This window comes from Cariama cristata, unplaced genomic scaffold (assembly GCF_000690535.1).
Source record: "Cariama cristata isolate BGI_N322 unplaced genomic scaffold, ASM69053v1 scaffold2608, whole genome shotgun sequence".
Lineage (NCBI taxonomy): Eukaryota > Metazoa > Chordata > Aves > Cariamiformes > Cariamidae > Cariama > Cariama cristata.
This window is the reverse complement of record NW_009631463.1, coordinates 23,421-50,456: the sequence shown is the minus strand read 5'-3', so window position 1 is coordinate 50,456 and position 27,036 is coordinate 23,421. Positions and strand designations below refer to the sequence as shown.

Here is a 27,036-nt window from a genome sequence, read left to right as displayed (position 1 = left end):
AACGTGAGAAAAGACGCCCCCCCCCCCCCCCCCAGAAACCAACAGTAATTTGTTCTAGCTTCCACAGCTGTGAAGAGGCTGAATGCATTCAAAATGAGGAAGTCTTGAAGAAAGACACTGGGGTTTGTGCATTTTGTGCAGGTGCATATTCACTAGACCTGTTGCTTAAATACAGAAAGGAATTTACTTTGGCAGGATGCTTCCACATCCTAGTATGCACTTTGTATGTTGCATTAGGAGATGCAACGTTCTGACCCTGTAAAATTCTCCACGTAATTGGTGGTTGGGGAAAGGAGGAGATAGAGGGAATGAAATGAATCTAGAAGCTGCAGGTGTGGGGACAGGGGAAGGTGTTGCATCTCCTTCAAAAAAAAGAAAACATACATCTTCCTGATCCTTAGTGAGAAGACTTCTGAATAGTATTCTGCTCCCTATGAACATGCGAGGCAAAAACTTGTACACAAAAGTCTCTTATCAACACCAGATCTGGGTTAAGCTCCAGAACGCGTTTTGATATGTTTGTGCTATTAAGTGGAGTCAAAACTTAACTGTAATTAAAAATTTATTTTTTTTAATTGTGTACATCTGTGTGTATTGGTTTGCTGTTGACGATGAAGACACATCTGTGACACTTGCCAATAAGACTTTAGCCAGATCTAGAATTTGTAAATGTGCAAAATTGCCATTGTCAAAATCTTAGGCTTTCATCTCTACCAGAAGAAAAATGCAGCTGTGCATGCTTGTGCATTATGCTGTCCAGTTGACTGATTGACTCAACAGCAGCTGTTACCTGACAGAGCTTACCAGTATCTTATCACTTTCTCACTGATTTGTTTGATAATTATACCTCTTTGAGCCAAGTAAAATTGATCTGTCTTTAGTTTGTAACTTAGTGGAACAAAATGAAAGTTATCTATGCCCAATATGTGATAAAAGCAAATGAAAATGGAGGAGAGACACTACTGAAGATTTATTTGAAATAATTGAAAAATGAGGAAAATACAGTCCCCTACAAATTTTCAATAACAACATTCATGACTATTTCAGAATACATACATGGTGAGGTAACTTTAAAAGATGTTGTTCTGAGATTCCATCTAACTTCAGTATTTGAAACTCTTCTTTTGTTTAGAAGAAGAAATTACAAAGGATAATGTGGAGAATGCAGCATTAGAAGAACCAGGGGAGGCTGCAGAGCTTTCTGCAGATGATGTGGAAGAGACTGCAGATGTAAAAGATCTCTCAGATGGAGAAGATGCAGCAAATTCAAGCGCTGATGACTCAGAGGAGGATTTACCACCTAGAAAAGAATCAGGGGAAGAAGATATGGAAGACTTAAGTGAACAACCTTTAGTTGATTCAGAGACTGAAAGCTCAGTAAGACAGCGTAAAAATCAGGTGGCTGATAATGGACTGTAGTTTTTTCAGCAGTGTAGTTCGTACACTTGGACCAAAGAAATATCAGACCCGGGGTCTGAAGCTTACACTTGATTTGTCATTTGTGTTTACGCAAAACCTCTGCTCTGTCAGCAGGCTTCTCTTTTTTTTAAGTTAATACTTGCTTACTTAATTTGTTTTATAAGCACATATGCTGTGTGTTGTGTAACTTCAGCCATGACAATCAAAGTAAGTGTATCTTATCTGTTTGAAGTCTTCTAAGAGAAAAGGGGTGTAACAGTCTCCGTTCACCAGCTGTAAAATGGTCATCTGTGCTTGTGTTCCTTTAAATATTGACCTAGGCAAGATCAGGACTTTTAACTCTTTATGGTAGCTTGGTAGGACTGTGACTTTTCTGTCTGAGCGTTTATTGTTTCCAAATGTCACAGAAGCACCAGGTAAGTGATACAGTAGTGAAAGAAGGCACCTTACTAGTCTTCTATTAAAAATGTTGTGTACGATGGTTTTATTTTTATCACTTTCAACTGAAGCACCTTTCTCTTTCAATTTTATTAATGTTTGTTTTGAAAGTTTGTCATACAGTATGCCCCCCAGATTTTTCAGTTTTTGGTAATTCGGAGGCATGCTGCACAGCCCAAGTTTGCCAGCTGGGTTTTTTGACCCAAGGAGTTTGAGTAATTGAAAATCTCAGGCCAAGAAAGAATGGCAGCTAAATTTTTAAAATGTTTGAACTTTTTTTAAAAGTTTATAGGAAATTATTTTGGTCAGGGGATTTTTGCCAAAGCGTGACTTTTTTTTTTCCCTTCAAAAGATTGTAGCAAGAATTATTCACTTTGCAGTCAGTAAGTTGTATATTTCTTGCCAATACAAGCTTGTCATATGCAGTGCAGTTCTGCCATTTCCAACTCAGAATACTTTTGGCAGATCTCAAACTGCTTTAGTAATACTAACTGAAGAGGCACTTAAGATTTTACCTTTGATCGCTTTTCTACTTTTTGTTACTGGAATCAGCACAAAGAGCAGGGCATGGGTGGGTAGCGGGGAGAAGCTTTTGGTTTTGCTACTTGTTATCAAGATAAACGTGTGTCTATTGAACTGTGTAAAGTGAAAATGGCTTGCCAGGTAGACAGCATTAGGTGTGGTTAGAAGGCTTAAGTCATTAAAGATATCAGTATTTCCCTCTTTGACTTGGTTAATATATAAGACTTCTTTTTTTGGTAAGGAATACATACAGTGAGATCCTGTACGTTCCTATTCTGTTGATGTGTGATCATTGTGCATAAGATGTGTCTTAATCTTGGGGTGTTTTTATATATATATATATATATATATTTTGCATAAACCTTGCTAACATGCATGAATTTCACCTTGTTCTTGAAGAATAAAGAGTAATCAGAGATGACATCATCTCTCATTACAAGAGACAAGTTGCAAGTGCAAAATGCTGGTTTCCTTTGCGACTGAGATTAATAGGGCCAATTTGCGTTGAGAGTTGTTTTGGATTTGTTTTGGTTTTTTAAATGCTCATAAAGAACATATTTACTAAGAAAGCTTAGTTTTCCTGTTCGTGTCCTGTTGCATATTGTGTCTTGGAACTATATGGTAGAAACTTTGCATTTGTCTGTTACAGCTGTGCAAAGAACAAAATTACACTGCATCTAATGAATATGAATTTTCTTAAGGAACATTCACAGTCTGGAGCTTGAGTTTCCTACAGTGGACACATGTAAATATTCTTTCACATATGTGAAAACATACAGTTGATAATATATATACATTGCACTATAATGAGAAGAGTTTGTCTTGTGTTGTTTGGGTGTTGTCCCATGTAACTGAGCAATTGTTGAAGCTTACAGACAGCAGAACTCAGTAGCAGTTGAGGTAAGTAACAACCTTTTTATTTTTTTTTTAAAAAAATAAACTCAAAAAACTTCAAAGTCAAGCTAAGCTTTTATTGGCAAAAATTAAGAAGACGTTGTGGCCACTGTAGTCTGGAGGGAAGAACTGTGCACCTAAAAGCTCAAAGTACAGATTTCTTGTTTTCATGATGTATTTGCTTTTTTCATTATCTGTGCATCAGGAACTCATAAAAGTCTGAAAAAAAACCAAGAGCTCAACCATATTTCATGAGACAAGCAGGAGTTGGTGTGTATATTCAGTTACGTGAACTTGCATAAGATAAGAACAGACATAGCCCCTCAGTCATGGATCCAAAACTACCAGCATAGATTGAGGGCAATGATGACTTCGGTTGTGTGCCAAAGAGGATATTTCATGCTGCGTAAGGTCCTGTGATACTCGGTGTTTAGAAGGGAGCCTGTCAATATTAAATTCTTATTCAATTTCTCCACTTTCGCAATATCATGGAGCCAGCCGTCTAATATCCTCTTCAACTGTTTAAAGAGGTTTTAACTTTAAAAGATAACAGAACATCCTTATAGCTCACAGTGGCTTTGTTGGATGCTGTTGGGAATAGGAAGTATTAAAAAGTCAAGTGTACCTGTTTTCAGTGCTTACAATTGAGGTAGAGGGTTTTTTTTAATCTTTAGACAAAGAAGGTGTTCTCATAAGAGTTGGATTTCATTATGGTGTCTTTGAATTTAAAAAACAAAAACGCAAACCACGAATGACACTTTGTCCTACAAGATACATGGTTTATGAGATCCTGTGAGAAAGATCAGAAGCTCCTCTGTGTGGTGATTCTCTGAAGGCTCTGCTTACACCTCCTCTGGTTTTGCATGTCACTGTTGAGTTTGGATTATTTAAAATTAAGATATTAAGTATTTTCCATCATAATAGACCTAACTGTAAGATCCCTCTGATGAGCAGGGGATAAGTAAGCAGGCAGCAACAGCAGTTCCATCTCTTCCTAGATCTGTCTTGTGAATCTGGAGATCAGCTGTACTAGGCTTCTAAGGTTTCTTGAACATAGTGTGTTAGGACAAGAGGAAACGGTCTCAGGTTGCGCCAGGGGAGGTTCAGGCTGGACGCTAGAAACAACTTCTTCACTGTTAGAGTCGTTAAGCATTGGAACGGGCTCCCCAGGGAGGTGGTGAAGTCACCATCCCTGGAGATGTTCAAAAAATGTTTAGATGTGGCACTTCAAGACATGGTTTAGTGGGTTTAGCGGGCATGGTGGCATCGGGTATACGGTTGGACTTGATGATCTTTGAGGTCTCTTCCAACCATAATGATTCTATGTATGTCATTGCTCCTGTGTTTTCATTAATGAAGTAGGGAATGTTAATGCTAACGTGGGTTTGCCTGTATTTGACATGTATTGGTGTATCTTATTGCAAAGATCACTAACTTGTGATTAACACTTTAGAAAAATGGGAGCTATGCAACCATTGATATCTCCAACTTAGTTTTACATTTGTAGGAAGAATATTGTAGCAAGATACTGGAGATTGCTCAACTTTGACTAATGTTTATCTGGCAAACAACAAGTGGCAAACACTGTAAAGGCTAACTTTGTGTTTAACAGAAAGACCACTAGCTATGCAGTAGAAGGGTAATGTTAATATGCTTTCCAGAATCACAGCTTTTTCCACTAAAACATGTTTTAATTGAATCACATGAGTATAGTACTAATTAGGCTCTTATAATAGCATTAAACTTGGTATGTTTCCAAAAGTCAATATCAACCTTTTGTGCAATTTAAGCATTTTGTTATCTCTGTTCTCTTATGTTTAATTTCAAAAAATGGAACTTGTTCTTGCAACCTCAGTAGAGACAAAATGTCCTCGGAGAAGCTGCTGTTAACACTGTTCAAAATGTTTTCATTAAGGATAGGGCTGTAAGGCTTGTAAACTAGAGCTGTATGTCAAAAATGACTGAAGATTTTTGAGAGCCAATTTACATTTCAAATGGGCTGCATACCACTCTGAAAACCAGTCCCTGGTGGATCTGAACGTGAATGCTTAAAAGCAAGTCATTCAAAAATTCCAGTGGGTTACCTTTTAAAGGGGCTAGAAATACATACAGCCTTTCAAAACTGCTGTCCTCAAGGTTAGTGTGAAACTTATGTGTGCGTCTTGGAATACTCTGTATGTGCTGCACCCGTGCTGGGCAACACTTGTTACGTGGGCTGCCTTCATGGAGATGTTATACAGGATTGTCTTTTATGTGAAAGTGTGGCAAATGTATACTATGGGTACTTTTACAGAAATTCCCTATAAATTTTGTATTTATGATCTTGAAGTTTTCACTTTCTCAGTGTGTAGGTGGCTAATCTCCATAATTAACAAAAGATTTTATTTTTTTTAATACTGATCTTCTAATTAATAATAGAGGTTGTGACTTGTGAAGATTCCTTAAACTGTTTAAAACAAACCTGTACATTAATGAATTGCTTCTGTCGTACGCTTGGAAGAAGCGTACCTAGGTTGAGGGTTTCACTGCGGTAACTCTGGGCTGAGCAGTGCGCTCTCAAGGTATAAAAAGCAGCTGGGGCTCAAGTGCAGGCTGCCGGGAAAAATAGTGTAACGCTGAACCCGTGAGAGCTTCACTTCACTGTTACGTCGGTCTTTTCCCCTCCCTGAGAAATCCACTCGCTCTACAAATGCTGTACTAACTCCCTCTGGGATTTGGAGGACAGCAGTACGTTCCTCCCTAGCGATGTGGTCCAAAAGAAGTGTACCGATGTCAGTGGCCCATCTTCTGACGGTCGTTCGTGGCAAGCCGTCATTGCTGAAGAAATGGGCCGTAGGGCCAGGTGTGCTGGAGGGAGAAGGGACTGCCAGGACCCATCGCTGCGAGGTGTTTGGGTGATGTGAGCAACTGCTGGATCCAGTACATGGATTCATTCTCTTCAGGTGAGTTTCCTCAGCTGCCTTTCACTGTGAACAGAACATGCATGGGTGTGGGTGATTGCCATCCACTTTGGTTTTCTTCTTCTCCATTGCGTTGGTTTCCTCATGTAAAGTTGAAGGGGGAATGGTCTCGAATGAAGCCTTTGTGAGCACGTTGTCGGTTTACTATTTAATCAACTGCTTCTTCTCTGTCTCATGATGTGAGAATACGAAATTTTCCCTATGAAAACAGGAAGGTGCAATATTACAGGAAAAATCTGATCGGGTTTTGAAAATTGCTTTGTTTAAGCAATCAGACAAATGTACGCTCTATGTTTGTAGAGGAGGTATGAAGATAACTGATGGCTGTACTGGAGCGGTAGAAAAACTTGAGTTCCTACCTTTGTCTTCTGAACTGGACCAGTGGTAACTCCCAGCTCCAGCAGCGGGGCTCCCCAGTGGTGTGTGCCACCTCCTAGGAGCTGCTCACACACTGGAAGTTAAAAGCTGGGTGGCTGTGGACAGGTCTTGGCTGTGGGATGGCAGTGGGGAGGAAATGGATCCCCTCCTTTTCCCTTTTCTGAGTATTCCCCCCATGCCCACAGTGGAAACACCAGGACGCTTGGCCGTGAAGGGCTGCCCGGGAGGAGGCAGTGCGTGTCCCTTGTGATGCTTTTGCAGCTCTTCCCAGCACCTGCCTGCTTTTTCTCCAATTTTCTGCTTATCCTTCCATCCCTAACCCATCACGCACCAGTAGTTCATTTCTAAGCTCCCTCGCCAGGCAGCCAAGTCTGCTGATACCTTTCTTTCATTCCCTCCCCTGTGGGGGAATAAAAAGTGGTGTTTTACTTTAATGAAGACCTCGGTGACTGCTTCTTTTAGCCAGACATCTTCATTTCTTTCCCAGTAGAAAACCACTTTAAAAACTCTGTGTGCTTTACTTCCACTTTGTCTTTCCTGAGGAGAAAGGAAAGCTCTGTATTTAAACATGCAGGGAACAAATGGGGACTTAGTAATCAAATATTTTCATTTAAATTTCCATTTTGTATGGAAAGGCCATTTTTCCTGGTTCATTAGAATTTCTCGGCGCCTGCTAGTACTTTAGACTTGTCCATCTGTTAATCCGCATTGCAGCGGGGTGTGAGAGCTGAACGTAGGCACCGCCGATCGTCTTGGCACAGGCTGTGCCGGTAGCTCACGGGTGTGCAGAGGATGCCGAAAGGCCAGTGGGCATTCAAAGTGTTTGACCGTCAGTCCCACATCAAGGATGTGAAAAGATCCTGCTTGATAAGGCACTTTTTGTGCCTGGTTATCGCTGTGCGATTGAGGGGACCAAAACTGATGCTGAGAACCTCTTTGTAGATCTCCCCTGGATTGTTGTCATTGTACCCAAAAGTCATCCGGGTCCTCCCTTCGATGCTCCGGTCTCCCTCCACCCCAGCAGTCCCCAAAATAGACATTCAGGGGCTTGTTAGGGCCCCCTGCTCACCGGCTGTGCTGAATGGCCGGGAAAGTGTCCTCATCCCTGCAACAGGTCCATCGGTTTTGACTCGGTCTCATGCTGAAGTCGCAGATGGCTGCTGGAAAAAAAAGAAAAAAAGCCACAAATATTTTCTGTTGATTCTTCTGACTGACATGGAGAGGCCAAAGTAAATTGGTTCAGCTCTGATGTGAGATACTTGCTGAAAACACTTCACAACCTGTAAACAGGTATTTTATGACTTTATTTGGAGAAATTCATATCTTGATGGGGATTTTAGAAGCCAAAATAACTAATTATGTAAGTTACTTGTTAAAACAGCTTTGCACGACAGTCTTCAGAAATAGGTCATCGTTGGGACACTGAAATACTCTATACTGCCGTTGACTTTCCCAGTTAATCCTTACTGCAGTTAACTGAAGCGGGAAAATCCCCGCTGACTCTTCCCTCGCCTGTGGAGGTTTTTGCGTGCTGACAGGAGACCATCGACGCCGTCGCTCTGATCCCGCGGCAGGACACGGCCGTTTGGACTGCAGTGCCGTGGGGCGATGCCTCTCTCTGCCAAATACCGTATGTAAGGACAAACGTGGTGGTATTTCTTAGAGCACTTTTTTGGCTTTGGATGGGAGCACTTTTTAAGCCAGAAGTTGTACCTCTGTGTTTAGCCCTCTGTGAGGTTTTTCTTCTGGAATTTGCGATACCCCTTTTTGAACTAAAGTGCAAAGTTTCCTTTGCAGAGCCTGGTTTGGTCAAGCTCCAGTTAGGTGACGCTGTTCTCCGTTGGCAATTTTCCGGTGACCTGCCAGAGGAACACGTGAGAAGCAGTAGATGTAGGGGAGGCTGTTAATGCTACCCTGACTCTGTTGGTTTGGGGTGGTTTTGTTGTGTTTGTTTTTGTTTTGTTTTTTTTTTTTCCCCTCTGCCCTAATTGCATCTGAACATTTCAGTTTAATCGTGCATTGACTTTTATCAGTGAGGTTTGCCGTGGCTGCTTGGGCAAACTCTTTGCTGTTGAGTCAGGTGCTGTTCTTTTACTTCAAGGTTAAAGTTCAGACAGCTGATGTCTCATTAAGCGACCAGGGAAAACCTCTCATCCAGAGAGATTCATTAAAATGAGGAGCCAGTTACTTGGAGGGAAGCTGTGTCCGAGCCAGTCTGTGTGTCGGATGTGCCGGGGCGATGTTGGCTGCGCTCTCCTAGGGATTACACCCCTAAGAGGCCAAGTAGTCCTAGGTCAGCAGCAGATTAAACTTCTTGTTTTCCTTCCGTTGTGCTGATACTGGTTACCTTCCACCGCACCCCAGCTCATAAACTGGCCAGCAGTGGGAAAGGAGGGGTCCTGTTGGAGTAGAGGAGTCTCTGGGTCCTGGTGGGCTCCTGAGGTCCATGGAGCTTCCCAGGGCACGTTAGTTGGGCTGCAGCACCAAGGCAGTGACCCCAGGTGGGCTTTGGGGTGTGGATGGCACCTTTGGGGTGATCCGCAAAGGGTGGCATGTAGGCAACTTTGTGACAGAGGAGGGAAGAGGACGTTTTAGCCCAAGTGGCAAATAATGACCAGTACAGTAAATCACCGATATCGTGTGAATGTGGCAACTTTTCATCTAAGGAGAGAGAGAGAGAGAGAGAGATCAAGGTGGGAACTGTCTTGAAGAGCTTAACTCTTTTTTTCAGTGAATATAGACATTATAAAAGGGGGAGTGGGAAGAGACCAGTGGTGAAACAGTATCGTTACCTTCAGCAATTTTTGTGCAACTTTCCAACATTAAAAGCTTTGGAATTCATTAAAGGTGAATTCAGTCGCACGTATTAGAATGTTTAGCTATCGTGAAACGCTTCTGTCTGGTGCTCTAGGATAAATACCTGGTTTTAGCACAGGCGATGCAAACTTTAAATAAATGAAAGCAGATGTGTCCCCAGTTTTGTGCTGGGAGCGCAGAAATGTCAGCATTAAACTAGTTTGCATTTAAATTGTATCTGACACTGATGTGTGATAAATGCCTCGTGGTGTAATTGTATGTATATTGATATTCATTTCTAGTAATTCCTCCCATGAATATTCTCAGCAGCTAGAAAAATGACCCCCTGCAGACCCTGCTCAGCTTAATCTGAGGTGCCCTCATCTGGGAAAGCAGTTAGAGAAATAGCTACCCATCTCTTCGTGCCATCCTTCCCGTTAAATCATTACAGCTGGCACCATCCTTCCCGCCTCAGCCCCTGAGATACCCCTCCAAAGATACTTGTCAGTCTCTTTGCATCCTAAGCGTTTTTCTCGCTCTTTGCAGAATATTGTGATCCTAGTTGTTATTTATAAACCAGCAGCAAGGAAGATGGCTGTGGTTTTCACAGAGATTTATGTATATTTAACTTGATGTTATCTGAATTCTTCAGCCTTGCTGAAGAACGAAAAAATAATCAAGTCACTTAAAGCCCCAAATTATGGGAGGGAGTGAGGCACGGCCGTACGTCATTGCGCTGCACCTCTTGCACTACGCTTTGGGGGGGTGTTTCTAATTAACGTACCGGTTTCTCCCTTCTCCCCAAGATCTGGTTTTAATAAAATGGCATTGTTAATAATTGAAATGTGCACAGCCAGAAAACTGAATTATATACTGATATTGCATACAGTATATACTCAGTATATATATATCAGCATGCGTGTATGTGTATATATAATTCAGTGTATATATATATATATATGATATACTTGTAAATTTTTTCTCTCAAACGAATACCGTATACCTGTTGGAAATGATGTATATTTGTTGAATTTTAAGTCACGATTCAATCAAGAAGTCTTAACTGATCCTGTTACACTTTGGATGAGAGTCATCTCTTTGATAAGCTAGTTTTGTTTCCAGGTGGTAAGTGCATCTGACTTGTAACATTTTAAGAATAACTAGGGCTTTCTGGGTTGTGGAGGTGGAATTACCTTAAAATCAAGAGATGTTTACCTGAGGAGGTATCAGCCTGGCAGCTGGATCCCTGCAACTTGGCTTGGTATCCAGGATTTTAATGGAAATAACTGGAAACTTGCTTGTGTTAGGTGTTGTCCTAAATGTCCAGGCTGGGACCTGCTTTTATAAATGATCTAAATCAAGATTTTGCTTTTTGGGCATAAACAATATCTTTCTTGTTTTGGTCTCCTGGATATTTTGGATGATAAAGGCAGACATGAGAGACTGCACACTCCTGTCATGGCAGGTGTAAGTCATGCATGCTGCACCTACACGTTTCTTTCCTTGCTGATTCATTTCTTTCTTTTTGCCATATTTTATTCCACGATGTTCTAGGTTAGCCTTGTCCACGTGAAATAAAACACAGTGCTGAAGTCCAACATGACACAAGAAGCTGGTGTATTTTATTTTTTTTTTTTGGTATGTAGGTAAGTTGAATCCTGATAAGGTCCTGTATTAATGATTTACAGACAAAAATACAGAGCTTAAAAGAGAGGGACGTAGGAATAAACTAACCCTGTGAGATCTGCAAACATGTCTGGAAAACCAGTTTGCATTGCTGATTTTGAAGAGTATGCTAAGAAATTTCTTCCCAAATCAGTGTATGATTATTACCGATCCGGAGCAGATGACCAGGAAACGCTAGCAGATAACGTAGCAGCATTTTCGAGGTAGGAGGATGATGTAAGGCTGGGGTAGGAGGTAGGGTGTGTACATTCTGCTTTATTAGTAGATGTGGTGCAATATTAGATTTTTCTGTGTGAACAAAACTCAATTTTTCTGCAACTTCTTTCTTTTTTAGCAAAAAGACTCTCAAATTTAACTCATTTTCAGAGCAACTGTTTCTCTGCTTTCACTCCTCCGCCTAACATTCTCTGTCAAAAAGCAGCCCCTAAAATCCATTAGTATCTTAGCTTTATCTGCGTTTAGTTTCTTTGTTAAGTTCTCTGAAGAGTCCTTCGGCTCCAATATTTAATCAGCTAATGAAACTGTAATTTCTACACCGTGGGCTATAATGCCAGCGAAGGATTCTTGTGGTGGGCTTGTACTTTTTAGGTCCTGAGACAGTTTTGCCTTTTGCTTGTTCTTCCTAAACTGAATTAGTTAGGCAGCCCTCCCTGGTAAGTGCTTGTGGAGCGTTGCTGGATGAGAGCTGCGTAGCCTGGCAGAAAGGAGTTGCACATCCAAGCCCTGGAGAGAGCTGGGAAAGCCAGGGCTCGGTCCTGGGTGGCCAAGCCATGCTTGGGGGGGTTCCAGCAGAAGATCACCACTTCACTGGGAAATACTGTAAAGGCTGGGAACTATTTCAAACCAGTTTTGACTTAGCCTGGCCCCCCGAACTGTTGTTGAAGCCTGGACTCAGGCCACCCTTTGTCTCAGAAGTACAAGATCAATGCAAATTAAGTCGGCGTTTGCTGTTGGATTCGGTCGAAGAGCGTGAAAACTCACGTCAAGTCAGTTGGTTCCCTGTCCCCTGAATCTCGGCTGCTGCTCTGCCCGCAGAGCATCAGCCCAAGCACTGCAGAGATGAGGGCGGCTGGAGCGGATCCCCCAGCCCGGCTGAGCCCAGTCCAACCGCTGGAGCAGTTGGTGGCTTCTCTTTCCTTCATGTGCTGTGTTGGTGCAGGCATTCAACCCCCCCTGCACTTGTCTGCGCTAATCTCTAAAGGCTTTGTCTTTAATCTCTGAGTCTAACAAACCAAACCAAGATTTTTCCAATTTATCTTTAGTCTTTCTCCCTCTCCACTTTGCTTTTCTGCTGTAGAGCAGCAACCCTACTTACCGCTCCACTTGCCTTTCCATAGGCTATGAGCAATTCAGCTGGAAATCTCACACAACTTTAAGGCTGGAGGAAACTCGGTGGTAATTCATTTAGTGGGATCTCAAAGGTCAGGTCACAGAAATCAGCTCAGAACCTTAATTTTAGGGACGCCTATAGAAAAGCTTTGTAATGGCAGGAGAAGAAGAAACCTGACCTCCACTGTGACTGCTTTTTCCAGACCTCCTAGCTCCATGCAGAAGCCCCCATCAGGGACTGGAGATCCCCTTGTGCTTGGGGCGGCTCAGGCACCAGCCAAAGGACTGCTCTGGCCCGGAGGAGCAAACGGAAGCAGGAGGGGATGTAGTAGTGCTTACCTAACTTTTTTTTTTTAATGCTTCCAGATGCTATGATGTTATTTGCCCTCATAAAACCAAAATGAGATGTTAAGGAACGGACACTCGAAGGAAGGGCTCAGAGGCAATGATCTGCAGAAGTAGTGAACTTTTTACTGCTAACTGCTAGAGCTAACTGTGATTAAGCAAAAGCTGGATCTAAACTGCCCAGAGACAGGCTAACAAAAGCCTGGGTATGTCCGCTTGCTGGTTTTGCTATTAGCGGAGCTAGATGTTAGTGGTGGGATAAGAGCAGCTCTGCTCTGAAGCTGTTTCCCGCGGTGGGGGCAGATTCCTCTGATCAGAGCTCCTCGCATCGGGCTGGTCCCCTCTGGGGTTCAGGCTCACCTCAGCTTCCCTGGCATCTCCTATCGTATTTTCGGTAAGAGCCTCCAGTGTTAGGCGTTCAAAACTGCGGAGCTTGCAGGCTGCCTGGAGCTGAGGGAGATATTAATTAGTGGTACCTCGAACAGCCTGAGACATTAAAAAAAGTAAATGAAATTCACCAGGTCCTGGTGTGGCTAAAAGGCCCTCGATGCTGGGTTCCTGCGCCTCAGCAGTGAAGGTATGAAGGGGATGGAAGCTGAGTTTCTGTCTTTGCTCTCCATCCATTTGTATATTTGTCTTAAAGAAAACAAGATCTAATTTCTGTGGTAGCTTTCGGCCATTTAAACCTCCTCCAAAAAGGCGGTTACTAAAATCTAAAAGATTTCACAACAGGGTTTACTCTGTTCAATCATCAAACAACACAACTTGTTGACAACCAAAGAGAGAGAGGTCACAGAGGAATCATAGAATCATTATGGTTGGAAGAGACCTCAAAGATCATCAAGTCCAACCGTACACCTGATGCCACCCTGTCCACTAAACCATGTCTTGAAGGAGGAGAAACATTGACATCAAAGCCTTGCTTGTTACCTTTCCATCAGTCGACATCGGCGTCTCTGGGTGTCCACGGAAGCACAGAGAAGTGCGGTGAGGTGCCGACAGTTGCCCGGCAGAGCAGCGGGAGAACTGGGGCCAAAGCTTCAAACCCAGCTCCGCTGGCGAGAGACGCGGTCCTCTCCTTCCTGGTCGCTGCCCTGCCAGCACGGCTCTCCCTGCCAGGGTGGGCATCCCGGTGAAGTCATCTGCTGGGCCGTGCCAGCTTTTCCTGTAGAAGGGGGAAAAAATGCAGGGCTGGAGCGTGGATATAGTGATTTACAGCTTCATGGGCAAACGTGCTCTTTTGTGTCTGTAACAAGAGGGAGACGATAGTAAAGGCGGTCAGAGTTAAATCAGCCCTTAGGTAGCACTGCAAACCAGAAGTTAAATCGTTCTCAACTTTCCTAGCGCCTCCCTGTCCCTGCCTATTTGCAAACGGGAATGTTTGCAGGAAAGAGCCTGCCCTTGCTGCCTGCAGCCTGACGGACCTTCCTCTCTGCCAAGGCGAGCCCTGTAAGGGCGAGGGGCTGCGGGGGCTTGGGGGGAGCGCAGGGCTCCACGGCCTCCGTGTCCACGACTGCAGTCCTTCCCGCTTCTCCCTGCCGAGGGACAACGCGCGGCGGTGGAATCGTATTTTCTTAGCGCCAGGGGTGCTGCCAGTAACGGTTCGTTAGACTCTGTTTGCAATGGCTTCCTGGCAACACAGCTTAGAAAAGGTAGAAACCTGGTATAAAGACTTCAGAGTATTTTGGTTTATAAGACCTGTTTGACACAAGCAACTTTTAAAACCTTTCTTTTTTTCTTTGATGCTGTTGGGAGAAGCATGGCCTAATGGTCGAGGGTGCAGGACGGCTGCTCGCTCCGACTCTCGTGCAGTCCGTGGGTGTTCCTGCACAGATCACTGGTTTTCTCCCTGCTCCTGAGCACAGCTTGTGGGTAAATATAAAGTAAGATGGACTTTACACCCCCCAGCCACCACGTCGGGTGGCTTTGTGAAAGAAACGAGTGCGTTCGGCTTCGTTTCCCATGGCCAGAGAACTCCCATTGACTGCCGCTGTCAGAAGCTTAGTTGCAGGGTTCAGCCTGATTAAAAACATTTACAGTTTATTTAAATATTTATAGATGTATATATAAATATTTATGTTTAAACAGAAGAGAAGAAGGCACGAAACTGAACCAGAAGCATGAATTATTAGTGCATATCTTTGTGGTGCAATATTATTTGGGTGAGTGAGGCTGCTGGGACAAGTTGTATCTGGAGAAAAATCAGTGTTGGGTTTGTCTGTGAGCTCTTTCTGTTTTTGGCAACCGAATGGTTGCATTTACAGAGAAATAAATAGATTATTATTAAGGACTAATCTAGCAAATGAATGACTGTGTTGATAGATGCCGCAATACCTTTGGAATGGCCCGTGCAATTTTTGGAGCAATGCAATCCATACTCATTAGATTTTAAAATGAATGTCCTGACCTTTTGACAGCACAGGAGCTTAAAGTACTTTGGACCTGTAATCAGGTACCAGAGTATCAAACGTCTCCACGAGGCCAGTGTTTAAAGTGAGGAGAACACCAGGTACGGTAACTCTGCTCCAGCTTCCAGTTCTGGGACTGAGGGAAGAGCCCGAGCTCCTGTATCAACGTCAGTGTGTGCCTGCTAAGGCCAATTATTTTTTATTCATGACATGGAGATGGTAGCGGTGTAAGTGAGGCATTAAGGCCAGAAAAGATGATTTGGGATGTCAGAGCGTACGTTACTCCCTATGGCGTCTGACCGCATTCACCTTGCATTTGCTCTGTGTCTCAAAACGCCGTGTCTCCTTCCAGCACCGTGCCGCCTGGCACTTAACTTCACTCTCAAGTTGTCAAGGAACCAAGGGGCCTGGATGGAGAAGAGCTTTTATGACAAGGTCGGGACGCCTTTAGTTTGATGGCATTCAAGAAATCAATCTGAAATCTCCCCTCTCGGCATTTTGATGAAGGGGGATGTCTGTGTGTGTAGGAACAGGTTTCTGCTAATCTGCCGTGACGCGTTCTGCCGCTGCCTGCCCGGCGGCCTTTGGAGAAGATGCGTTTTGTGGTCGTGTACGAGGAGCAGCAGTCGCTTGCTTGTCAGTGACAGCGTCGACGTGTATTTTCTGCAAACGTATTGTCAGCTTGCGGCTAGGTATTCAGGGCGTTAAAATGACTGGGCACATAAATAATTCAAATATTGGTTAAAAAAGCAAGGCTGAGAATGGGACTGGGGTCAAACAAGCATGTGAAGTCGTAGGGGGGAGAAAAGGAAAGGAATGCTTGTAATAATAAGGTAGTTACATTTCTGCGATGTCTTTCACATCAGATTCACAGAGTGCTGTGAAAAGAGTGGCTGTGCGGATGGCAAGACGCCCTGGGAGAGAAAATCCCTTTTCCTGAAGCCGAAGCAGCTGTCGGTCAGCCTTGCCCAGCACCAGCGCCTGCCCTTGGGTGGGAGGTGGAGGTGGAGGGGAGATGAAGGCAGCAAAGTGGGTTGGAGTTGGGGCGGAGGAGACTCTGCCTGGGCAGCGCGTCCTTTCCCAAGCGCGCTGCTTGCGATGCAGCACGAAGGGATTATGTGGTACGGGATCAGAAGGGAAACAAGACGGGTCGCTTGGAAATGCGTTGCAGTTTGAAAATGTCAACGTTTTTCAGAGCTGAAAATGAGTGGGGAAAGCAGTGAGCGCTTCCCCCTTACCCAACTGCAAGATAATTTACATTCTGAAATTTTTGAGCATGGAAGGGAAAGGAAAAAAAACCCCAAACTGCTAATTCCCCTTCCTTCCCTTTCATCCTTCTTTCAAAACAGCATTTAGCTGAAGTTGCCTAAATCGGGAGCGCTCGCTCCCTTCCCCGCTGCCGCATCTCCTGCTTCCAGCTGGGAAGAAAGACGCACTCGTTTGCAATTGCTGATTGCAGCACACGAGCGTGGGCTTGGCTGGAAAAAAATGTGGGTGATGAGGAGATGATGAATAAAAAAAATGCAATTTTTTTCACAAAATATCCAGGCAATGTTTTCAGTCAAAGACTTGGAGAAAGCAAGTGGTGTGTGGCAGCTTAATGAACACATGCTGTAATTACTGGGAAATACTGCGCTTGGGTTTTGCTTGCTGCTGTTAAGGGCATTTCCCTATGGCTTGTCCAGAAAATGCCTCACTTCAAGCATCCAGCAAACTCATAGCTGAAAACACCCGTGTTTCCAAAGCAAGGTCAGGTTTTATTTAGAGTATAATACCAAGGTAGTGATCCCTTTTGGTGTTTTTCGGGGGACCCAGTAAATACTCGGTTATGAGTACCGCTTTGATGTTGGTTGAGAGGATGTGACCTGATCAGGTGCGAGGGGAGGAGAAGCCGCAGAAGACACTGGAAGAGACATTTACATTTAAAGTCTGGGGCTGATGAGCTTGAGGACACCAAAAAGCTCATGGATGGAGTAATTTGATGGCACATAAAGGTGAGTGAGAAGGAGGCTGTTTATCGCTGCTTGAAACAGCGTCATCTTTCTTGCATAGGCTCTTGGGAGGATTTTTGCTTTTTCTTTTCCCGGCTAAAAGCACTACGGAAACGTTGGTACTTCAGGGCTGAGCCTCACGCGTGTGCTTTGAGATGGCACTGGTTTGCACCAGGTAAAAATCTGACAGGTCCAGGACAGCAGAGAAACCAGGAGGCTGGGGAAGAGGGAGATACTTCACATCGTTACGCTTTTGAGTGTGACCGTAAAAACGAACAACGTTATTAAAGGATTTTTGTTCTCTTTATATTTGCTGGGAAAAGATGTTTTGGAACTGGGAGAAACCTTCAGAATGAGGATTTGGGAAGAAAGGGGGAGAAAAAAGTCATGTTTTCTTTGTCCCACCCTCAGCCCATCCTCCCCTGAAAAACAACAAACCGATAGAGCAGTATGAAAACAAGTCCGAGGAGACGTACTTGCAGTGTGTGTCTTGGCACTGAGTAATACAGCTGCCTCCCACAACTACACGTCTCCTTCCAAGCATCATAACGATCTTTCTCCTCCCTGGGGAGCGCTTCCTGGAGAGCTGGCACAGACCCGTGCTCCAGGGCTTCAGAAATTTGGGTCTTGTCCTGGCTCTGTCCCAAGCTTCTTATGGAAATCTCTCTTGATCTTTGTAAAAAACGAAAAGATTGTGTCTTGTCTCTTTTTTTTTTTCTAACTTGTCGGTTTAATAGGCAAGCATAAACTAACCACTGCTCGCTGTCAAAGCGTAGTCTGAGGGTAACAGTGGCTCTGGTTGCTGTCTCCATGCTAATAATATTATTATCAGTCTCTGGCATTCTAGTGCTGAGCAGGCAGTCAGGTTCCGCAGTACTAATTATTTTCTGTAATTAAAATTCAATAGCCATCAGAGTCCTTTTAGAAGGAGAGGTGCCTTAGTGAGAGGCTGATGCGCACCCTACTGTGGCTTGCAGAGGGAGTTTGGCCTGGCTTCGTGCACTCGGGTGTGGGGAGGCAGCCCCTGCTGTCGCCCACCCTCCTGGGGGTTGTAGTGACCCTGCCTGCGCTGCAAGATCGCCGGGATGGTCAGAAAAAGTCCAGTTTCACAGGTATCCCCAGGAACGCAACCCTCTTAAATGTTTGGATATTGCGGTGTCATCTAGTTGACCCCATAAGAGGGATCATGATCCTGTTGCAATGCTGGTGTGTACGCGGGGAAAAAAGATAAATTTCTGTGTGTGCAAGCACGTGGTGTCCAGCCTCACTCAATAAATTGTGTGGTTTTTAGTTTGCTCTGTTTTGGAGTCAGCTTCCATTTGTACCTGAGCTGAAGACTCCAGGGGAGTATAAAGCCCAGCCCTGGGCTGATGTGGTTTCTGGTGGACGCGTTGAGGGCAAAGCAAGGTTGGGAGCGGTTGAGCAGATGCTGGGCCACGACATTCAAGGACTAGATTGTAATTTGCCCTGTTGGGAAAGCAGTTGTGCTATTCCGTCTTTTCCTGCGCCAAATTACAGCGGCCGCGTTTGGTCTTTTCCTGGCAGTCTGGAGTCCCTGTGGTACGATGAGCTGGCCCTGGGGCTGCAGCTGTAGTCCCAGGGACTACATGTTGCACAGTGGCCGGTGACTGCCGGGGACGGGACCTCTCTGAGTGAAGCGACTCCGTCTTTGTGCCAGCAGAGATGCGATGCGATGGATTTCCACACTCCCCAAGCTAAGGAAAGGCAGGGCAGCCATCCTGCCCACCTGCTTCCCAGGTGGCAACTGGTTTCTGGGTAGTCTTACTGCAGGGACTCGTAGCACAGGGCTAGGGAGGGCTAAGCGTGCTGGCCAGGCCAGTTTTATCCAAAAATCCCATGTCTTTTGGCTCCCTAGTCCATAGAAGGAATAACTGAGGGGGGCTGATGACTCCTCCTGTTCCTGTACACCCTCTGTCACCCGGTTCTGCCTCAAGGCTTTCAGCGAGGCGGAGACTCACCATGAACCTTATTATTTTGCAGCTCATGTCTTTTCTTTCAAATGATAGCAGCTGATAACGTTCAAAAGCTCTTGGCCTCTTTTACCCTCCACAGATTTTGGTCCTTCCTCGCCCACTCCCTCCTGGCTTTGTGCATTTCAGGGGTCCTGCTGCAGTTCTGGGTCATGCAATGAGGTTCTGCTCCAGCCCCCAAACAGCTTTCACCGTGTTTTTCCTGACAGCAGGAAAATCTGCTCTTGGCCGTTAAGAACTGTGAATAACCCCGATGCTGCAGGCTTTTTATTCTTCTTATTTGTCTCTGCGTAGATGGAAGCTGTACCCCCGGGTGCTCAGGGACGTGTCGGTAATGGACCTGTCAACCTCAGTCTTGGGGCAGAAAATCAGCATGCCGATCTGCGTCGGAGCAACGGCCATGCAGCGCATGGCTCACGCTGACGGAGAGACGGCCACTGCTAAAGGTAAACCACGCCAAGTGCCCCCCGCGGTGAGTTAGAGATGAATAAGTCACACTGCGTCTGCTGGTTGTGAAGCCTGGCTCGGCTTCTTGCTCCTGATGCTGTGGCCAGGTTGGGTTTGAGCTGCTGCTCAGAGTAATGGGCTTTATTTTTGACTTTTTTACTGTTTTCCTTTGCCTGTTTTGAGTGCGGGTTCTCCCTCGCTATAGAACAGGGATGAGAAATGCAGTTTGTAAGAGGGGAATCATTTGACAAATGCAAAATTGAAAACTCCATCTCCCTATATATCTTCCTATGCATTCTATAAATATACATATTGTTACAGCAACGTTCTTCCTGTTACAGAACCACTCGTAGAAATTCAGAAGCTTTTGCTTGTCTGGGAAAGACGTTTGCTCTGAAGAGAGCTCTTTGAGAGCATCCCAGGGAGCCGGTGAGATACGGGCCCCCCTGGGCTGGGTGCTGCCCAAAGATGTTGCCAGCATAGAGTCTGCAGCCAAAAAGGCTGTGAGAAATGGGACGTTAACCAGAATTCAGATGAGAAATGATTTCCTACTCCTTTAACCCGAGCTGCAGGATGACACAAAATCTGAGAGGGAGCTCGGGCTGTGTGCCTGTTGCGTACAAACAGCGTTGGGCTGTGCGTTTCAGTGCTCTTGCGCTGAATGAAAAAGGATACAAAACCTAAATAGGCAATATTAACCGCAAAAATCCTGCGCGTGGTTGAGCTATTCATCTAACAGCATTTCCATGCGCAGTGCAGCAAACGCTGGCGTGAAGAGAGCCCTGCGGTGGGAGGGGGTCTCAAGTCCCATGACAAAGCCACGTCGCTGCGATGTGCGCCGTGACGGGCTGCGGCACAACTCCAGCAGCAATCTCTGTAAAAGCAGATTTTATAGCACGTTTGGGGATACATTTTTTCCCCCTCCCAAGAGATTTCTTAGGAAGCCAAGGATGTTGTGCCTATTGTATGTGCTGGGGCGTTCCACACGATGGAGCTCGAATACCTTGGATGGGTTTGCGAAGCGGCCGTGGTGGGACCCCTTGGTGCTCTCCTGTCCTTTGGCGACTCTTGCAGATTATTTCTGGCCCAGGTTATGCTGGGAGGAAACTCTGAAGCATTACACTGTTAAATGCAAACATATTAATGCAATGTTAGGAGTGAGATTTGAAACGCACAAACCTCAGGATGTTCCTTAACAAAATTTCCCACCGATACTACGGCCTGGCATGTTTTAAGGCATAAATCTCTAATGGCATGTAGAGTCGAGTGGTACAATAAAGCTGGCTACCAAGGCTGAGTTATGGTTGTGGTAGATAACTTAATTTTGGAATTTCCTGACTTTTTGTGCACTTACAACTTCAAACTTTAACATACGATTATTGCATTTAATGTTCTTGGGTTTTCAAGCTAGGGGAGCTCGGTGTACTGGTGACGGTTTGGATGTGCACAAACATACCCATTGGAGTTGGTAAATTTTTCATCACTGTCAAAGGAGAGTGTAATTAAAATCACACCCTCTGTATTGCATTAGCGTTTCTTGCAAAAAAAAAAAAAAAAAATGGCTTCGGTTTTGTGCTCTGTTAGAGGTGGAGCGGGGCATTCAGTGCCAAGCTTTTGGTTTGACCTTATAAGATGACAGGGATTAGCTGTAAAGTACATGTTTGGCTTAAAGGTTCCCTTAAACTTGGGACATTTGGGATTGGGGGTTTGCCACATCCAACTTCTCTTAAACTCTGCGATACCTCTGAAATATAAGCGAGCAGATTGTTGGTTGCTTTAAATCAGCTTTTGCTTCAGCTGCACCAATTTACACAAGCCAAGGAAGTCTGATCCATAGTCTTGAGGCTTTTGCAAAGCCTGGCGTACTTTGTAAGCTTGACTTTTTGGCTCGAGTCTCCTGGAAGCGATGTCTGTGGTGGTGCCTTTGCTGTTGTGACGATCCTTGAAAAGCATGGCATGGTCTGAATCTTGTCCCTACCCTGCCAGGGAAGCAGGGTCAGGGGGCAAGGCAGCTGCCCAAAGGAGCACCCACAGTCCGTGTGCGTGCCTGGGCACCGCTCGGCAGGTGCCACAAGCAACACATTGCCTACTTGGGACTAAAACCCAAGAGACGATGTTGGGTTCGCACCATCTTTACCTGCGGTGCAGGTGGAAATAACAACTCCTTCCCCTACCTTTTCGTATTTTGAGAATGATGCCCGATCCTGCCAGGGAATTCCCTTAAGCGGCAGCACTTTGCTTTGGACTGTTCCACTCTTCTAGCAGGTTTGCCCACAGGTTGCAGCAAAAATGCCCTCTGTAGGCGCATGGGCACTGATGTCAGTGTCTCTCGTTGGGGAAAACTCCCTGCTCTCGTGGACCCCTTGCTTTGGGGCTTGTGGGGGCTTTGGGAGCCGCTGCCCCTCGCTGCTGCTACTCAAGAGATGCTCGCATTCAGCAACCAAGGTGGTAGAAAGAAGTGTGCGTCTTACCCAAACTAGGGTAAAGTCTGGCAGCTTGCCTTAAAGACATCTCCACTGAAAGTTCTGTTTCATTAGTAAAGGATCCTTTTGGGAAAAAGTGTTCAATTGTAATTTTAGATGTTGCTGGTGACGGGCAATCCAACACAACGTAAGTTATTCCAAAGGTGAACTAACTCCACTCTGAGCAGTATAAACTGTGATCATGGTCAAGACTTGTACAACTTCAAATTCCAGATGTTGCATTTTCTTATACTTCTGTCGGCTAGGCTTTAAAAAAGAAAAGAAAAAAAATATTGTCCGTATGGGCTGTAATAAGGTTGCTCCTCAGTTTTCTTTGACATGTTTAAATGGACCTGGAGTCTGTCCTGCTAGAGAAAGCTTTCTTGCCCTTGAAACAATTTCAGGGACCTTGGCAGTTGCTCCAGTTTTTCCAGGTCTATCTTCAAGTGTATTCACTAGCATTTTAGTTGTAGTTCATCAGCATACATGGCAATTTTCCAAATAATGGATTTTCTGTTCAGTAGAAACTGAAATATTGAGAGGAAAATTGTTTTGGATTAACTGAAATGTTTAATTTGATCCAAAACACAATGTTTCATTTCATTTTCCTACTAGCTAATGCTTTTAGCCATAGTTCTGTTTTGAAACAAAAGTGTTAGCTCAGAAGAAACCACTTCCATTTTGAAAATATCAACACATGACATTTTGACTTAGGTGAGTTCTTCTTGTCCTTCCCACTCCGATTTCAACCTCTTTAACTAAAAATATTTGCCAAATTTGATGAATAATCTTAGCCACCTTTAAAGAGCAAAGGGCTCTTCTCTAAACACTTTTTGACAGAACTTTTCTGATTCTACATTATTTTTTTTTTCTGCTTGCCCATCAGAAGATTGACTGTTCCTCCATGCAAAGACATTCATTTGCCATCCCGACTTCACGCTGTGCTTGCAAACCGATGTGATCCCCGCGGCGTCTCCCCGTGCCGTAGAACTATAAGACTATAGGACCCACCTTCAAGTACAGAGAAACAAAATCTTGTGCACCGTCCAGCTGCTGAGCAACAATTAGTGACTTTTTGAAACCTTAATTGATTATAAACAGATACGTAGCATTACTTTATTGAGATTTTTATTCTGTTTATATTGCTGCTAATTACACGGTGCTCTCTTACTGACCGATTACCTTATATTCTTGTGGTTTCGCCCAGAGCAGTATTGCAATACCTGCCTGCTCTCTGACTTGCTGAAAATCAGGCAGAACAGCCTGACTGTTTTCTTGGCCAGATCTTTTGAAAACTTGGAGTGATAGTTGCTCAGAGCTGATGTTTTTATGTTTACCCTCTGCAATTGCTCTCAAACAACTTTCTGAGTTACTGCTGACGCAAAAATGGTTTCACCATCACCTGCGATGTGACTGCACGTTCGCTTTGCCAAATAGAGAACAGGAATATTGACTGAAAAGCGCCCCTGTTTTAGTTGAGTTACTGGCAGCTCTATCATTTCCATTAGAGGGGGAACAACACCTTTGTTCCTTCAGCTCTTAACAGGCTTCTACTGTGTTTTTTGTTTGCTTTGATGCTGCTGAGCATCTGAATTCACGTTCCTTGTGCTCATCGGACATGCTCGTGACCGTGAAGGAGGGATTTTGTGATCTATTGCTTTTTGTGCTCAGCCACAGTGAAAATAGCAGGACTTGGTACCCATCTTTCACCTGTTACCTATGTGGTGTTCCCTCCTCCCCGAAAAAAAAAGTTATTTTTGAGGTATGGCTACTCCAGAGTCATTGAGAGGATGATATTGATGTGGGACAACACGGCCTGGACTGACCTGACCCTGACTCCCCGCAGAGACCGGCATGGCCAGGGGACTTTCTGATGCAAGTGTACACAGACAGTCTGGCATGACAGCCCTCCAAGACCAGCCAGATCCATTCTGGCCATGTGTGTTTCTCTCTGCTGCCTCCAGCCTTCCTGCACAGCTGACAAAATGCGTTGTGTCAACAAAACGATCGTAGGCACAACTTGCACGCAGTGTTTTGTAAGGGGTAAGTGAGGTAAGGCTGGGCAGGGGATTTCTCAGCCAAGTGTGTTTCATCAAGAGAGTAATGTTAAGTGCTTTAAACAACTCTGTTTCTTAGGAGATGCAGCTCCAAGAACATAGCTACGTCTTTTGAGAAATACCACCGTGCCAGAAGGACATTGCGTTGATCCCAAGCAATGTCCTCTGGCCCCTGACTTGGGGACAGTGGATTCACGGGTGGATTCAGGGAAAAACGACCACAGTGGGGCAGTTTGGCTGCTGTGCTTCAGAGATGCCCCTAAAAGGGAAACGATGGGAATTTGCACAGCTTAGAAAAGTAACAAGTTCCCATTCCCATCCAGGGTAACCCTGACAAAATAGACATGCTTAAGCTGAGCTCTTCTCCAGTGTCCTCCCCTGAAGTATGTTGCCTCTGGGTTGCCCACAGGGACAAACTCCATCCCCTTCAGAAACCACTTAACGAAGCCATGTCCCGTTGGAGGGGGGAAGGAGACTTTGAGGTTTCAGGATGAAAAAAGGGCTCAAAAACCATTATCGCTCTGTTCTCCTGTGGACTATGGGTCTTGTCCCACGGTCAGCCTTGATTTGTTGCTGTGTAAAATACTTCAGTTGAGCTCCCCAAGAGTGAGGAAAACCCCATTTTATCAAGGTTTTGTGTTCCCTGGTGAGAAGGTATGGCCTTGCTCGTGGCTCCCTGGGCTAAGTACAAGCAGGTCGCAGTGGGGCTGAGAAACCTGCGCTTGCTCGAGGCAGCCATGGAGCAAAGGCTGTGAAGCTCCCCTTTCCTACGCACCCCACCATATCCCAACTCTACTTCCATTTGGTCCTGAAACAAGGTGGAGTACAGATAATTCAAAGCTTGGTTGTCCTGATGTCAAAAACGTCCCCAGCCCTCTGTGTGTGGCTGATGCCGTGCTCTCCGCGCTGCCACTGACCTCGATGGGAGCCTGCAGTGTGTACAGAGGTAAACGTATGCTTTGGGCAGTGCTCGAGATTAAAAGAAGACTTGGGGGTGGGGGGAAAGACTAAAAACAATCTGAAATGGCATGAGGAAAGGCTGGTTTACAAAAATCTGATGTTTAAACTCTGGCAAATGTCACATATTGCTGCAAGAGCAACCCGTGGGAATATGGATCTAGTAGTACTGATTTGTAATAATAAATAGAAGTATTTGCAGCACCCCAAAATGGATGTGTAAAATATAGTTGCTGGAGGAAATGAATTGCTTCTGTTTTCTTCAACTGCAGCCAAATGTGCAAGAAGTGGGAGTATATTTTTAGCAAAACCTGATTTGAGGTAGGGGGAAAAAAAAAGAACCTGGCAACACTTCAGGACTATGTATCATATGTTTTTGAAGGTCTAGAAAAACATCAAAATAAGCTTTGAAATTATCAAGATAAAGTACAGATCAACCAAAACTGGAACTTGGAGTCTCAAAAACCTTGAAAAATTTTGTGTGTGTGAACTTCGAATTTGGCTGTGCAGATCCAAAATACGCATGTTGAGCTTTACCAGAGAGTTGTTAACTTCTGTGAAAATGTCATAACCCAGTTTGGGACAGTTGAACTCTGATTGAACCAAACTGCTTAAATCTACTCTTAAATAAGACGAAAGCGTTATTTTCTCTATTGCTATGTATGCAGATAATTTGAAAGGATATGGTGGTACTTTGTGTTTTAAATCTTCTATTCACTGAATATATTTTATTGTGCAGTTTCTGTTTTAATTTTTGCTTTTGCAACTATTTTTGTCCATAGGGCTGTCGAGGTAGGCTTGAGAATAGAAGTAAGAATGGAAAGAAAAGGATACCTAAAGGCAGATTGAACCATAACATTTACATTTTTCCCTTATCTGATCTGAGGGTTTTGCAATTGCTGGGTTAGCAACCCTCCCTCTCATTCATGAACTTGTGTTTGACAGAGCAACAGGAATGCGGATCCCTTGTTTCTTAGCATCACTTAATGGACTCGATTTGGCAAATCACTTATTATGGGATTTGTGATAACCCACCACGGCTGACTTTAACAGGACTTTAGGCATTCAGTACGCATGGGTTCTTCAGAAGAAACTCATTTCTAGATACTTAATATGTGAGAGGGAACTATTTTCAGTAATTTTAAGGGGAGGAATGAAATGGCTATAATGTAGAGAGTTTTGGGTCATTGCTACTGTGTTTCCAATGACTGAAAGCTGCCTGGTGGCCCTGGGAGGGTGTAACCAGTTTGTTTGAATAAGCTGTTCATAAGTTTCCACTCGAAGAAACTTGTAATCCTTATTTAATAAAATGTTGTCATAAAGACCACTTTTTAATTCCTCGATGGGCTGGAGATGACGTTTTGAAACAGAGGTCCATTTACATTAAAAATATGCATACTGCGGTAGACCAAGAAAAATAAGGCTTTATATAATATTTTGAGTTTTACAGTGTGTTTTCCTTTATTTTACATTAAGTGACAGATTACTCCAAAAAGAATAAGTGAGAGATTCATAAAAATATAACTGTATGAGGCTAGCTGGTTTGTAGTGCAACCCGGGTTGGAAATCACCCCCAGGGAGGCAGCTGGCACAGAACCTCCGGCTGCTTCACCCCATCTGGGATTTTTTTCAGTGATGTTTGACCTTGGGGCTGCCCTCAGGACAGCCTCCGGAGTGATTTCACTCCACAGCTTTTTGAAGGTAAAGGAGGAGAGGCCAGAAACATTGGGCACGAACACCCATCCCTTTGGCCTCAGCAGAGACTTTGGAGACCACTTGTCTGTTGTACCTGCTCATCTTTGTATTTACTTTCAGGGTATTCTGAGTGGGGACTGCCACTTGGGAGATATTTGTTCCACTCTCGGTGAGATTAGAAATTCCACTTTTTATCGGCAGAATCATAGAATCACGGAATGGTTTGGTTGGAAGGGACCTTAAAGACCATCTGGTTCCAAC

General features: G+C 44.4%; 2 protein-coding genes across 2 annotated transcripts in view; both read left to right on the top strand.

Moving 5' to 3' along the window:
• Positions 1-1,419, top strand: part of TMX4 (thioredoxin-related transmembrane protein 4) — a 15,239-nt gene extending 13,820 nt beyond the window's left edge. Inside the window, exon 8 of the mRNA XM_009705953.1 lies at positions 1,136-1,419. Within this exon, the coding sequence (XP_009704255.1) occupies positions 1,136-1,419 (284 nt within the window). The remainder of the gene's footprint in view (positions 1-1,135) is intronic.
• Positions 1,420-11,155: 9,736 nt separating this feature from the next.
• The window catches only part of HAO1 (hydroxyacid oxidase (glycolate oxidase) 1), a 26,350-nt gene continuing 10,469 nt past the window's right edge, over positions 11,156-27,036 (top strand). Inside the window, exons 1-2 of the mRNA XM_009705952.1 lie at positions 11,156-11,296; positions 19,452-19,603. Coding sequence (XP_009704254.1) covers positions 11,160-11,296; positions 19,452-19,603 — 289 coding nt within the window. The 5' untranslated portion in view covers positions 11,156-11,159. The remainder of the gene's footprint in view (positions 11,297-19,451; positions 19,604-27,036) is intronic.